At 35.4% G+C, this 13,868-nt stretch overlaps 1 protein-coding gene across 3 annotated transcripts in view; it reads left to right on the top strand.

Moving 5' to 3' along the window:
• LOC107666800 (oxidation resistance protein 1-like) overlaps positions 1 to 13,868 on the top strand; it is a 172,470-nt gene that overhangs the window by 8,477 nt on the left and 150,125 nt on the right. The window contains exons 1-2 of one of the 3 annotated variants that reach the window (XM_016458248.1): positions 4,696 to 4,714; positions 10,030 to 10,095. In XM_016458248.1, the coding sequence (XP_016313734.1) occupies positions 10,079 to 10,095 (17 nt within the window). In that variant the 5' untranslated portion in view covers positions 4,696 to 4,714; positions 10,030 to 10,078. Of the gene's footprint in view, positions 1 to 4,676; positions 4,715 to 10,029; positions 10,096 to 13,868 lie in introns of those variants that run through there. The other 2 variants (XM_016458247.1, XM_016458245.1) reach the window with 2 other exon arrangements.

The raw sequence follows: 13,868 nt of genomic DNA, 5'->3' as shown, positions 1-13,868 counted from the left end.
AAAGGAAAACTTGAAATCGCATCATATGACCCCTTTAACATGTAAAACAGCCCACATCAAGATTCACATATGAGTGATTGGTGGCTCATTTTGACCAATTTCCCACTTAGTTGTAGGGACTTTTTGGTTGCTCATCTGCTGTTTTAGATGTTTCCGTGCTTATGCTTATGCTTATGCTATTTTCATTGAATCAGTAACAGCAGCTATTATTCTCTCCCGACATGTCAGTTTTAGACTCAGCAAATTTAATTTAGCATTTGCAATGACGAATGATTTAGCTGATTTTTGCCTTGCAGATGACAAAATGTCCAAAACACTATGTGCCTTAGTGGTGCACAAATAGCACACTTCCCTTTTAAATGCACATTACGTCCAGCTCTTGACAGTCAATGTGATAAACATGACAAACAACTGGCAAAATCCACATGCACATGACCGACACCAATATGGGAACGAAATGCTCTTACAGGACTGAATCTGTGCTCTGTTGTATCGAAATGCATCCAGCTCTCAAGATTAAATTTACCTTGGAACAAAGTCATTTTAGAGCACTGCCTCCTGAGGCATTTGTCTCTGTCAACATAATATCATTTTGTGTAATGACTCAGCAGAATAAATCCAGAGTTGGACTGACAGAGTCCCACCTTGCCAAGAGCTCAAACAATCACATCTGTGTTCAGAATGTAAATTGTAGGGAATGGAGCTCAAGCACACACTCACTTTTCTGCAAGGTTAAAGCACTGCAGCACAGTACAGCACATTTTGAACTTACTGAATTATTATTATTATTATTAATAATATTCATATAATTTTTTTAAATACAGCCATTTTGATAATCAGAATTGGCTTGAATCAGCCACAGGCCAAAAAGAAAAAAGGCAATTGCGACTTTTTTATCGTGATTTTAAGTTAATACCTTCCTATTTCTTACTCAGAATTGAGAGATATAGGCCTAAACTTAGAATTACAGGATATACATTTAGAATTGCGAAATATAATCTCACAATTCTAGACTCGCAGGTCTGAATTTACATCTTGCAAAACTGACTTATTTCCTCAGAATTGCGAATTTATATCTTGGCTGTTTTGCTTGTAAAATCATTTTATCACATTTGAATCTAAAGACGCTTTTTGGTGCAACTGCAGCATTTAGCAGCACGGGCCCAGAATTTATCCCACCTAAAAAAGTAGTTTCACCTTAAAAGGATGGTTTAGACAACTTTACTTTTTTATTTATTTTTAAATATACCTGTAGAATAGATATTGTTTCTGGAAAAGTCAACATTATTAATTGTTATTGATTGTTATGAATAATCAATTGCACAGAGAAAACAACAGCAAAACTCTACCACATGTTTTTTTTGTTTTTTTATTGCAAGTATAAACACTTAACATTCAACAATTAATGTAACATTGGATGACATTATGAATACAGAAATTATATAGGAAGACAAAGAAGAAGAAAAAAATTATACAGTTTCACAAATTTGACACTTTTGTTGGTATTAATATTTTTTAGTGTTATAATTAAGTAGTTAAAGTCCCAAAGAAAATTATGTAATTTTGGAGATGTTGAAGAAAATGTACATTTATGAATATAATATTTTCCCAATAAAATAAATACATTTCCTATATATTCTATGTTATGTTTACAATGAGAAAAATAACAAAATATATCACACATAGTAACATCAATGTCTACATTAGATTTTGAAGAAAATAATTTTGACACGTCAGACCAAAATTCCTTAACAAGGGGCATTTGAAAAAAAGATGATCAATAGACTCAATGCTGACATTACAGAAATTACAATTCAGATGAGGATTACCAAATTTGGATTTAATCTCATTAGTGGGGTATATATTATGCAAAATCTTTAAATGTAATTCTTTTACTTTGTTGGGGACACAGAATTTATAAGGTAAGAGCCATGCTTTTTTCCAATTAATCTTATCTATTAAAGAATTCCAAAAAAAAATTCCCCTCGGAGTAATTCTTTTCCTTGACTGAAACACATTTCTTATAATTTTATTATTACATTTTGGGTCATAAATGCACTTGTCATCAACCAAAAAATTTGGTTCCCTTTTTACAATCTCTTCAAATGATAGATGACATTTCATTAAGTGAACAAGACCATTAGGTAGCTTTAACAATTGTAAGAAATTTCTTATGAACCACAGGGAAATTGTATTTAAACATGAAATCACAGCAAGAGTAAACATTCCCTTGAGGATCTAATATATCACAAAGATAATTAATACCTTTTTCATGCCAGTTCTTAAGAAAAATTGACTTGTTCTTTACTAAAATACTTTCGTTGTTCCATAGCTTCACTTTATGCGGGGAGAAATTGTGAACAAAACAAAGTTTCCATGCCAAAAGTGCCTGTTCATGGAATTTAGAAAGTTTAATGGGGAGTTTAGAAGGGGAAAAGTTACAAGTTAACAAAAATGTAAGACCTCCCACGTTTTTATAGATATTGTATGGGATAAAGTACCAAAAAGAATCTGGTGAATTGACACAATTCTTAAGCCAATTTACTTTGAAAGTATAATTAATGTCAAAAAAATCAAGTATGTCAAAACCTCCATCAGCTTTCTTACCACAAAGAACTTGTTTCTTCAAATGATGATGTTTGTTTTTCCAAAAAAAAAGTTAAACAATAAACTATTAATTTGTTTACATGTATTGTCATGAACAAATAACGAAAAAGATGGGTATATAAAATGAGACAGACCTTCTGCTTTTATTAGAAGAACTCTACCAATAAAGGATAGATCTCTTTGAAGCCAATTGTTATACTTAAATTCCTCCATTCAATTTCGCTTTAACTACATGTATACCGTGTTTTTACTTTTTTAATTATTATTTATTAATATGATCGATCGTATTTTATTTTCATTATACACTCTTAAAAATAAAGGTGCTTCAAAAGCTTCGCGTCAGAATGGAAGTTGCGTGACGTCATGTGAAAAGGGCCTATTGCATCATGGGAAATCACAGGTCTGTGTAACGCTGTAGTCTCATTCTGTGTCAGGATGTTTAATAATTAATTAAAACAGGTGTGTCTGCTCAAGGGTGGAAAGGTCTTGCAATGAATATCCTAAGCAGGTCTCAGACAAGTGTCTCAGATATCACAACAGAACTTTCACTGCAGCTTTTCACTTACTCCATAACCATGTGAACACGCAATTGATTTTAAAGAAAAGAACATTTGCATTCTGACTTGAGAAATAATCCTGTGGTTTCATAATGTCTTGTTTTCTTTGATGGAGTTGACCTTGTCCTTTTTGTATTCCTCAACCAAGCACAAACTGCAAGACTCACTCTTTCATGTTGTAAATATGTTGCCTGAAAAATCAAACTGCTGCCCACGTCTCAACCATAATTTTTCAGCTTTTTATCTTGTTCTGTGTAAATGGAAAAACAACCAAGCTTTTCTTTCAAGTTGTTTGTTTACGTGTCATGAATAAATCTAGCTTAGCTGGACATGTCTGAGAAATTTGGAGATAATAGCTAGGCCTATTTTAGGAAGGAGAATGATCTCTATTCTGTGTTTAGTTGTGCAAAGCACAAACCAACATGACACAAAACAAACTATATTTTTAAATATGCACAGGGAAACGAGCTTTAGGTTTAGCTGTAAAATCTTACAGGCTTACAACTGATGAAACATCCAGAAAACAAGTCTCACTTAAATGATTTTGTATAAGCATGCGAGGGGACTGCAGTTTGTCAGCAAACATAACTCAAACATGACAGCAGAATTACAACTATTGAATCATTTAGGTTAGTATTTTCTGTAGGCTGTTTAGAATGGAAGACTTAGTGATTTAATGTAGGTCAATGAATCGTATCTCGGTTTCAAACGGAGTTGGCAGAACGATCTGAATCTGTATATAAAAAGCCAACTTTATTGGTGCTCAAGCCACAGTAAATTTACTGATAAATCCTTGTCTGAGATCAGAGATTGCCTTTTGCCAACATGAGAATCATTTTCCACATAGCAATAATATCGTGTGTGTGTGTCCTGTTTTTTGTCTGTTTTAAATCCGAACTAGCAATGCCCAATGAATGAGTCAATAAATCTTCCGAGTCGATTCTTTCAATTGCGTTCAGTAAGGTTCCAAATCACAGGCTGGTCCAAATCCTTTTCGTGTTTTAAATTGAATCATTCGCCACACGTGCTGAATTGTTTGGAGCGCGTTCTCACTCAGTAAAACCAACCAGCGCGATACTCAAAACACAGACACAAACAGAATATAATGGATATTTACCTACACTCTTAAAAATAAAGGTGATTCAAAAGGTTCTTCAAGCGATGCCATAGAAGAACCATTTTTGGTTCCACAAAGAACCATTCAGTCAATGGTTCTTTAAAGAACCATCTCTTTCTTACCTTTTTTGTAATCTGAAGAACCTTCTTTCGCCACAAAGAACCTTTTGTCAAACAGAAATGTTCTTCAAATGTTAAAGGTTCTTTATGGAACCATTTAGACAAAAAGGTTCTTCTATGGAAACAGAAAGGTTCTTCAGATGTTAAAGGTTCTTTATGGAACCATTTAGACAAAAAGGTTCTTCTATGGCATCATAAAGCACCATTATTTTTAAGAGTGTAGGATCCATGGAAACTATCCTATCTTTTGCCAGCCATGAACTTTATTCTTTAAACATTTGCACTTTAATGATGTCAACAGCTCGGCAATGCAGGTAGGCTACATTTCCCAGTTAAAAACTCTTTTAACTAGGCTACCTTGAAACCTTAGTTGTGCATGTAGGCTGTATGCCCTAATATATTTTATTGGCTTAGTAGCGCCATGACATCAAGTCTGTTTGCACCTGTTTCTCAAACATACTTAATTGCTTTAGCAATTTTATATCACTGAGCATTGTAGCAATTTATAAGTTTTAGCAACAGTTATAAACTCTTGTTGACACAGTATGAATATAGAGTGGAATATTTATCTCAGATAGTCTTTGAAGATACATTTTTGAGTTCATGCTGAGAACTGACTTTTGATTGCACATCTTGTCAAATCTAAGAACACTTTGAGACGTTTAGATGTTTTCTGAGTCTGGGGACATGTGAAATCACTGGGGTCTTTTTCTGAGGGGAAATATCTAGTGTTCTTATTTGATTTCCATTGCTATAGAAGAACTGAGATAAATATATATCCTTTGTGACTTTTCTTTCTTTTTTTACTGATCTTATGGGTATGTAGAATGCTTAATTAATTTAATTCACATGCTTGAATTTCTTTGTCTGGCAAAACTATTAGGGTATAAATGGAAAGTCTTGTATGATGTCATTAGGTTCACATAGTGATTTATACAGGTCTAGATGAACATACTCCATCTATCGTGTGTTTGTAGAATCAGCAGTGTTTATGAAGGTCTTTATTTGTTAATGTGCATGAGCAAATCTTCCCCCTGTGCTTTGATTTATTGATTATATGGCAGGCAGTGAACAGAGGACAACAGCGGCCTGTGATGAGAACTGAATCTCTGGAATGAGTGTAAACAGCGTTCAGAATCAACAGCAGGGCTGTTTACACGCCTGCTGCAATTGTGAGGGGAATTTCCATAATCACGTTGTGTTTCTGCAGGCTTCATTTGACCCCTGTTAGTCCCTGGAGATGTTGTCAGGTTTAAAGAGGTTCTGTAAGAATCAGGTAAAGGATGATGAGAGCGCAGTGGAGGATGAGTCACCTCGCTGCATACACACAGTGATTAAGACCACAGAAAGCCTTCCAACACGCATGATTTGTTTGTTTCTGTGCGGGTGATTGTGGGAGGAGAATGAGGATGAATCAGAATTTGCTTTGTAATGTTGTACATCTTTGTTCCATTTAGACACTTGTTTTAGGGTGGTAAACAGCTCCTATGAAAAAGTACCACGGTTTTTAGACATTTACAAAGGAAATTGTAAATACCATGGTGGGTTGTATGACCAAAATCTTAAATTTGAATAATCTTAGGTCATTTTACACAATAGTTGTTTCAACAGCTTTATAGAACTATCACATCAAGTCATGTCATGAGAAATCAGATTTTCTTTTGTTATATTTTCAGATAGAGTTTAAATATGTATTTAGAAAATCTATAATTCTTTGTCATTTATAGGAAGAAATTCATCAAGAATGCATTCAATTGAACAAAAATGTTATAACTGCAAAAATGTATAACTGTTTTCCAGCAAATCAGCATATTAAAATGATTTCTGAATGATCATGTGATACTGAAGACTGGAGTAATGGCTGCTGAAAATTAACAATATTATTTTTACTGTATTTGTTAAAAAATACAGTAAATGCAAGTTTGATGAGCGTAAGAATCTTCTTTTTTAAAACATTAAAAACACATACAAATTTTTATATCTGTTGACACTATTAAATAATTGAATGAAACAGAAAAAAATATTTTAAATTGTAATATTTTTTGTTGTATGTTTGATCAAATACAGTAAATGAAGCATTGAACACAAGAAACTTTTTTTTAAAAAACGTTTAAAAATACATATTTATATATTTTTATATCATCTATATATATTTTTTTTCCATTAGTGAAAGGAAGACTTCATATACAGTGAATGCTTAGTTGTACTATAGTTTGAGAAGCATAGTCTTAGGGGGAAAAAATCACATCAAATTTTTTACACTTCAATGGAATCAGTGGGCCACAATTCCCAATGGGAAGAGGGACTCGAAAAAAAAAAAGACAAGCCATCAAAGTGCCAGCGAGCTGCTGCCCACGTCTCCCCAGTTGCCGTCTCATCCATATTGTTTATCTTCTTGTTCTGCATGTTCTGTACAAGAAAATGACCGCAAGCCCTCCTCCCTATTGTTTGTTGATGTTGTCAAGAACTCTTGCATTGCTTTGTGTGTGAGTTTGTAAAAGAACAATGGGACTTTTGGGATGGTTGTTTAAAGTCAACTTAGTCTGTATTCAGTTGTGTAAACAGCAAGTCTTTAAATGTACTCAAGGCGACCTGCTTCTGTCTTGTAGTGTTCACTGGGCCATCTATTTCAATGTCAATAGCACCGTTTTCTCAACAAGCTTGCCACTGCCCTCTGAAACCACACACACAGTCCGTGCCACTTTATTTTGGAGCGATGAAAGGCTTTTGATTAAATCACTCTAAATCTGTTGAACGCTTAGACCAGAGGGATGACTCACTGCTGAGAAGAGGAAATAAAATAACATGAAATAACCTTCTGAACGTGCCACGTTTCCCTCAGCACAGACCTCTGCTTCCGCTGCTGCTGTGGGTTTATGACATAAAATGCTGAATAAAGAACTGATTTTTTTTTTATACCTGCTGCAGGTACCACAGCTTTTATGATTACAACTCTTTCTTCAATAGGCTCTGTGTATTTTTTCACATCTCCTCCCACACGTGTCTCAGATGTGTTGGGTTAAGAATAGACTAGATTAAACCAGCAAGTGAAGATCAGAGTGTGAAAGTCAGAGTGGAATACCGAACAGGAGAAATCCCATGATCCAGTGCTGTTCATCAATGCCATCGTTCTGTGTTTTCCCAGAACTCCAGAACACACAGCTCTTAAAATAGACCAATGTTTTGTGTGTCTGTGGACTTGGACATTAAAAGGAATAAAACAACAAAGCATTGACACAACTACACACATACATTTTTTTTTTTTTTTCTGTTCTCATGTCAGATGTGTATGTATGCATGTATGTATGTATGCATGTATGTATGTACCAGGAGCACCTTAAAAAACCACAACAAATTCCTCGTGTGTTTGCACACCTGGCGAATAAAGCTAATTCTGATTCTGATTCTGATATACACTTTACTATTCAATGATTATTTGTCCTCATTTGACTCTGTGTGTAAAAAATAATAATAATAATAGCTCCCTTCAATCACAACTGTGTTTAAGATCTGTTCCTTTATTGAATGATCAATTTCTGTTTTTGAAAAACTTTTAATTTAAAAACACTTTAATTTTAATTTTTTTGTTGTTATTTTTAAATGATCCATTGTTTTCCCCAATTTTTTGATTAAATTGTTTTTATATTTTACTCTTGGTTTTTTATTACAATCTTATTTTTTACCATATGCAGCTGTAGCAATACAAGCATTGGACCTCATTCACAACTCAGGAGTTAGTGGATTTATAAATGATTTACAGGTTTTTTCCTGCTTGTATTTCATGCTTCGGTGTAATTTTTATATCACTGTATTTTTGATGATTTTGCATTTAATTTTCATTTTAGTGAACATTCTGACTGACGTTGATGCCTTCTTTGGGAATGTACTGTTCTGAAAGGTCATGAAACATGACCTTTGACCTCAGGAGGATTTTCAAAGCTTTCTAGAAGGAGAATGTGCAATTGCTCTTTTGACTCACAAAATGTGCTTCCAAGGAGAGTTGAGGTGTTGGAGTTGAGCACATCACCAGAAGCCAAAGAGCAAATTCATGTACTTTTTTTCTGTCTGCTCCCAAAACATTGGCTTTTGCACTTATCAACTCTTCCAAACTCTTCCAAGTTAATATTTCTTTGGGCAGGTTTATTTTTGTATCGGCATGTACCTTAGTCTTGGCCAAAACAAAACCATAACTTTTCTACTGGTATTACCCAGGACAAAAAAGATATGTCCTTTGAATACATGCTGACGTCATGCCATGCTAGTAATGAGTAATGCCACAGTACTTTTTTTGTGAGTTTGTCCCTCATTTTCTCTGTCGTTCTCTGTCCATCACAGTCAAAGTTGTGTTTTTTGTCATGTTGGAGCGGAACAGTCACTCCCTCTCATTATGATACATTTAAGGTCCTGCACATTAATGATGACCTTTACCGCTGCTGCTGTAACCTTTGTGTTAAAGAGTACCTATAGCCTGCAGGCTACATCACTTATGCATGCATCCAATCAGGTGTACAGATAAAAAGATCCTGCTTCTCCTATGCTCTTTAGATGTACAAGCCACTTTTATCCATAGACATGTATATGAAAACCTCTTCAAATTAAAGTCTGTTTTTTAATTTTTCTCTCAAAAAGTCTAGGGATGATGGCAAGCATAGAGAAAGCACATCTTTTTGTTTGCATTTGGCTAGTATAAAGAGAATTTAACCACCTTTCCATTATACCCGTCATCCAAAGATCAAATATTTCAATGCATCCAAAGCAGAAAAATCCAATCCAAAAACTCAATCGGAACTCAATGCAGCTCCCATACTACTCTCCATTGGAAATGAATGACGTTCGTTCTGTTGTTTGTTAAAGATAGTAAGTCAGCATCACTTGCAAAATCAAACGTATAATGTCATCATGTGACAATAATGTGGCATACTACTTTGTGTAATAATTATTTTTACATACTATTTACGCACTTTAAGACTATTTGCGTAGTATAAAATACTATTTACGTATTTTAAATATGGGTTGTATACCGTATGTAATGCACAGTATTCAACAAGTATTCCGTCTGTGTTGACAACACTTTTTAATTTCACCCAATTAACAGATGTAGAAGACTGCAAACTCTCCCTTCTGTCTTTTTAGATGGAGTAAAGCTTACGCTCGGCAAACATCTCAACATTTAACCAGTGTGATAATGAATTATTCATCAACTCACAGAAACTATTAAACTAAGCCTTTAATGAGAGCGTTTGAGATCATTAAGCTCAATGTACTTCAGTCAGACATTAATCAGCCAGTTTGTTCTTTATCCTCTGGTCACTTTTAATATCTGTAAATGTGTCCAAAATAATAATTTCGTGTTCATTATTTCTTTATACATGGTATTTTTCTTTATATGTGGTAAAAAAATGCGACAAGGCGTTCCCCATAGCGACCCCTAGAGGACGCAGTGTCTCGTTCCCTACTCAGGGAACCATGGTTACATAAGTAACCTGAGACGTTTTTCTAGTTTAGCAGCTCTGTTTGAATCTTTTATTAATGTGGGGGGTTTTGGGGACATAATCAGTGTTGTTTTGGGCTCAGGTCACCTTCACATATCTGCTCTTAATATCCTTTCTGTGTCTGGTTGCTTTCTCAGGTTTTTCCCAGAAGGAAACCTTTGAGTCAGAGGCGAACGTCCTGCCAACATGTTCAGCACCAAAAGGTCAGAGCGACACAGTGGTTTGTTGCCTATTTTTGTGATCTTTTATCAAAATTTACAGTGACTTGGAGGACTAGACTTTCTTCACGTCATTTTAATCGTTGTAAATGATAATTGACTCACAATTAATGTAAAGGCATTCACTTGAGTTTGTATTACATTTTTGCTGGCACTTTCTGAATGTAAATGTGTAGGGTTCATAAAAAAAGGGTATCTTTTTTTTCATCATTTCTTGTCCTTTAAAGATGTCATATAATGAGTAATGAATATTTTGAAGTCATAGTTCTTTGTACTAAAAAATCATATAGGTTGCAGTTCCTCACCAGCATGAAGATATTCTTCATTGAAGCTAAGTAGCAAAAATGTATCATTTTGAGCACATTTTATAGCTTTCAGATATCTCACTTTTGTATAATTGTTACATGCATTTTTCATGTGAATATATATTTACATATAATTTTCCTAGGCTGGATTTGTTTTTGTTTTTTTGATAAATGACACATTGTATTTAACTATTTCATTCAAGCATATATTTCCTTTTGAATGCATTTCCATTGCAGTCGTGTTTTCAGAGTGTCAAAAGCCAGGTTTGACTCATCTAACTGAATATGATTACGCCTCTTGTGGGTCATTGCGCAGACGCTAAGTTTGACGCCACAAACAAATGTAATTGGTAGCTCGTGGAAGTAAAGAAACCAACTGGGATGCACAAAGTTGACAAAAGCTGCGTTGAGAGCCTGTGACCTCAGGAAATCGCATTGTTATTCTGCACATGATTTCTCCCCATGCTTGTCATGAGTGCCAGAGTATGTTGTTGAACACACGGTACAGATTTGAGCCTACTTACTAATTAACACTGATTGTATTAATCATAAGAGCGAATTTCTCAAGCGATGATTCTCATGAGATGTTCGTTTGGCTTTCTAGATGTGGTTTTGTACAATGACCACAGCATTCTGGATCAGAAAAACATGATTTTCAGGTTCTAGTTAGTTTGCCCATTAGTACTGTACATATGAGTTTAGGTTTTTGTTTTTCAGCCCTGTAACACATTCTGATGGGCTCATAACTTTTGGCAGCATTAAATACAAAAGCAAGAGTAAAGAAAGATTCAGTTGGACACATTTTGTCTGCATGCAAAAATCCACCTTTCCTATACTCTAATATTTCCTGTGATTTATAGTTGTCGTCATTTTGCCTTTTTTCCACTCATTTTCCATTCCTTTAGCCCTAGTAGTGAAAATGTGTTGTTTTTGTAGAAATCAAGCATAGCGTTAGTCAAGCTCGCATCAGCTGATCTACGTCTACCTATAGGAATACGATGCCTATCTCAGCATTCATGTACTGTATAAGGTCCTTCGGTATTATCAGCAGCTTTTGCATTGCTCAATAGCTAATGAACCTCCTCCATCCCCAACTCCTCCTCTCGTCCAGTCAGGATTTGGCCTTCTGATTCTCTTTTGAATCAGGCTAATTTCTAAAATGTGTACATTAAATTATTGAATATTAATGATCTCTGCAATACATTCATGTTAGTTCTGTTTTTTTGCCTTAGGGGGTTATCGCTGCTCTCCCAGCTCTTATCCATGCTAGGCTGCATGGATGCGCTGGGAGTTCTTGCCCAGAACAGAACCATACCGCCAATCCAAACTGTATGCTAATTGTCAATCATCTTGGACGATAGTGGTTCTGACAGAAATTTGCATAAATGCCTGTGTGGCAAGTGACTGTTTAAAACCATTGCGAATAAATGGGACTTGGTTTTAAGATTTTGAGATGGATTTTGGACATTTTGTGGGTGTGACATTTCGATTAAACATTATAAGGTCACATTATGAATTGTTCACAGTAGGATCAATAACATGCATTTAGAAAATATGTAGGGTGAATTTTATTTTATGCCAGCTTTAAATAAGAAAACATTTCCATTTTAACAGCCCCCAAGTTTTAGCTTGTAAATATGGTACACTTTGGTTTTTTACAACTCGGTTTTTTTCCACATCCTTCCACAAGTCACGTGACTGTTTAGAAGGATTTATTTGGTAAATGCATTTCCATTGCTTTTTTTGTTGTTATCTTGTTATTTCCATCCAGCATTTTTATGCAACATCCCAAAATTTGTATAAACAATATGTGCATGGAAATCCGGCTAATGACCCTAATACTGAAATTACAACATTTTCCGACACTATTAAGGGTAACACACATGATCACATGGTTTTGAACCAATCTGCATCCACTATAGAGCTCTTTTATTTTTTGGGTTTGGGTTCTCATCAGCAGTTTAATGGCTCATGTTTACATGCGCTTGTTAAACTGTAACGGGAACACTTCTAAATTGAATCCTTCATCGCTGGGATTGTTTATTAAATGCATTACAGTTGGAGCAGCTCATTAAAAATGTTGCCCAGCCATCAGTCTTCTCGTGAAAAATGAACCGTAATTGTCTTTGAGGTCGCAGTAATGCGTATGCGCTCTGGGCGGCAGATAAGGCTTGCTCTAATTAGGCTTACCAACGTTTACGTTCCGAAACGAGTTTAGGCAGTAAGAGCTAAACCCTTCCACCGATGCCCCGGGCACAGGACTCATTACGCAGTCGTCACATCGCGGTCACCGGAATCATCTTGACCTCCTGTAGCTACAGTGTCACTTAAAATCCAGCAAATATTTAGCTGACTCTGGGTAATAGAAATAAGGTTCACCCTCCAGGTTTGTTTTGAAACAAATCACATTATAGTTTAATTTAGTTCTGAATCCTTGTGTGATTCCTGTGCACTGACTGAAATAGACATCAATGACTTCCTGCTGAAGCTGGAAGCGGCCTTCTTAGGATGCGGAGACTGAGCTGTCACGTACAGGGTTTTAATTGCTGTCGGTGAGTGCTGTCACGATATTAAAGCAGTATTGAGTTGGACTCTTGAGCTACAGCGAACAGGAGACAGACAGGTTTGGTGTGATGCTGTGGATGCCATATTGTCAGGCTGAATGACATTATAAGAATGGAATTAGATAGTAGTGTCACAGAGAGTCTTCTTTTCATGAAGAAAAACTTTGGAGGTGATTGTTAATTTGACACAAAGATGTCAGCAGGCAACTTGCTCCATCATTTACTTTGCTTGTGTGGGGAAAAAATGCCCATACAAATTGAATGGAATTAAAACATTTTATAGTCTTTGAAAGAAAAATGTAAAAAAAAATCTATTAAAATAGGAAACTATGTACTTTATTAATATGAAGGAATTTTGTAAAATTTTTATTTATTTATTTATTTTAGTGCTGTCAAATGATTAATCGCATCCAAAATAAAAGTTTTTGTTTACATTTATATATGTATATGTATGTGTACTGTGTATATTTATTATGTATATATAAATACACACACATACTGTCATGGGTGCACTGCTGAGCAGAGTCAGGAGCAAGGAACGGAGAGAGACGAGGAGTACATCAATCCAACTGGGTTTTAATTTACACAAAGGAACACGGAACACTCACGCAATACATGGAGACATGACATGAACAATACCGGACGCTGGAGCACACACAGGGAACACTATTTATACACACAGGAGGAGGGGATGACGAGACACACCTGGGAGCAATGAAACAATCAAGGGAAACACCTGGGACAAATTAAACATGGGAAAGGAAGGCACATGAGGAAAACAACCACAAAACACGGAACAGAGTCTGACATAACGTCCCCCTCCGGAAGGCGTGTCCTCACGCCATATAACATCCAATGGGGAGGGGGGGTGGGCACTCTGGAGGTCCCT

Source organism: Sinocyclocheilus anshuiensis, unplaced genomic scaffold, assembly GCF_001515605.1.
Source record: "Sinocyclocheilus anshuiensis isolate Anshui unplaced genomic scaffold, SAMN03320099.WGS_v1.1 scaffold267, whole genome shotgun sequence".
Lineage (NCBI taxonomy): Eukaryota > Metazoa > Chordata > Actinopteri > Cypriniformes > Cyprinidae > Sinocyclocheilus > Sinocyclocheilus anshuiensis.
Note: the sequence above shows the minus strand (reverse complement) of the source record. Positions and strands in the feature narration are given on the sequence as shown.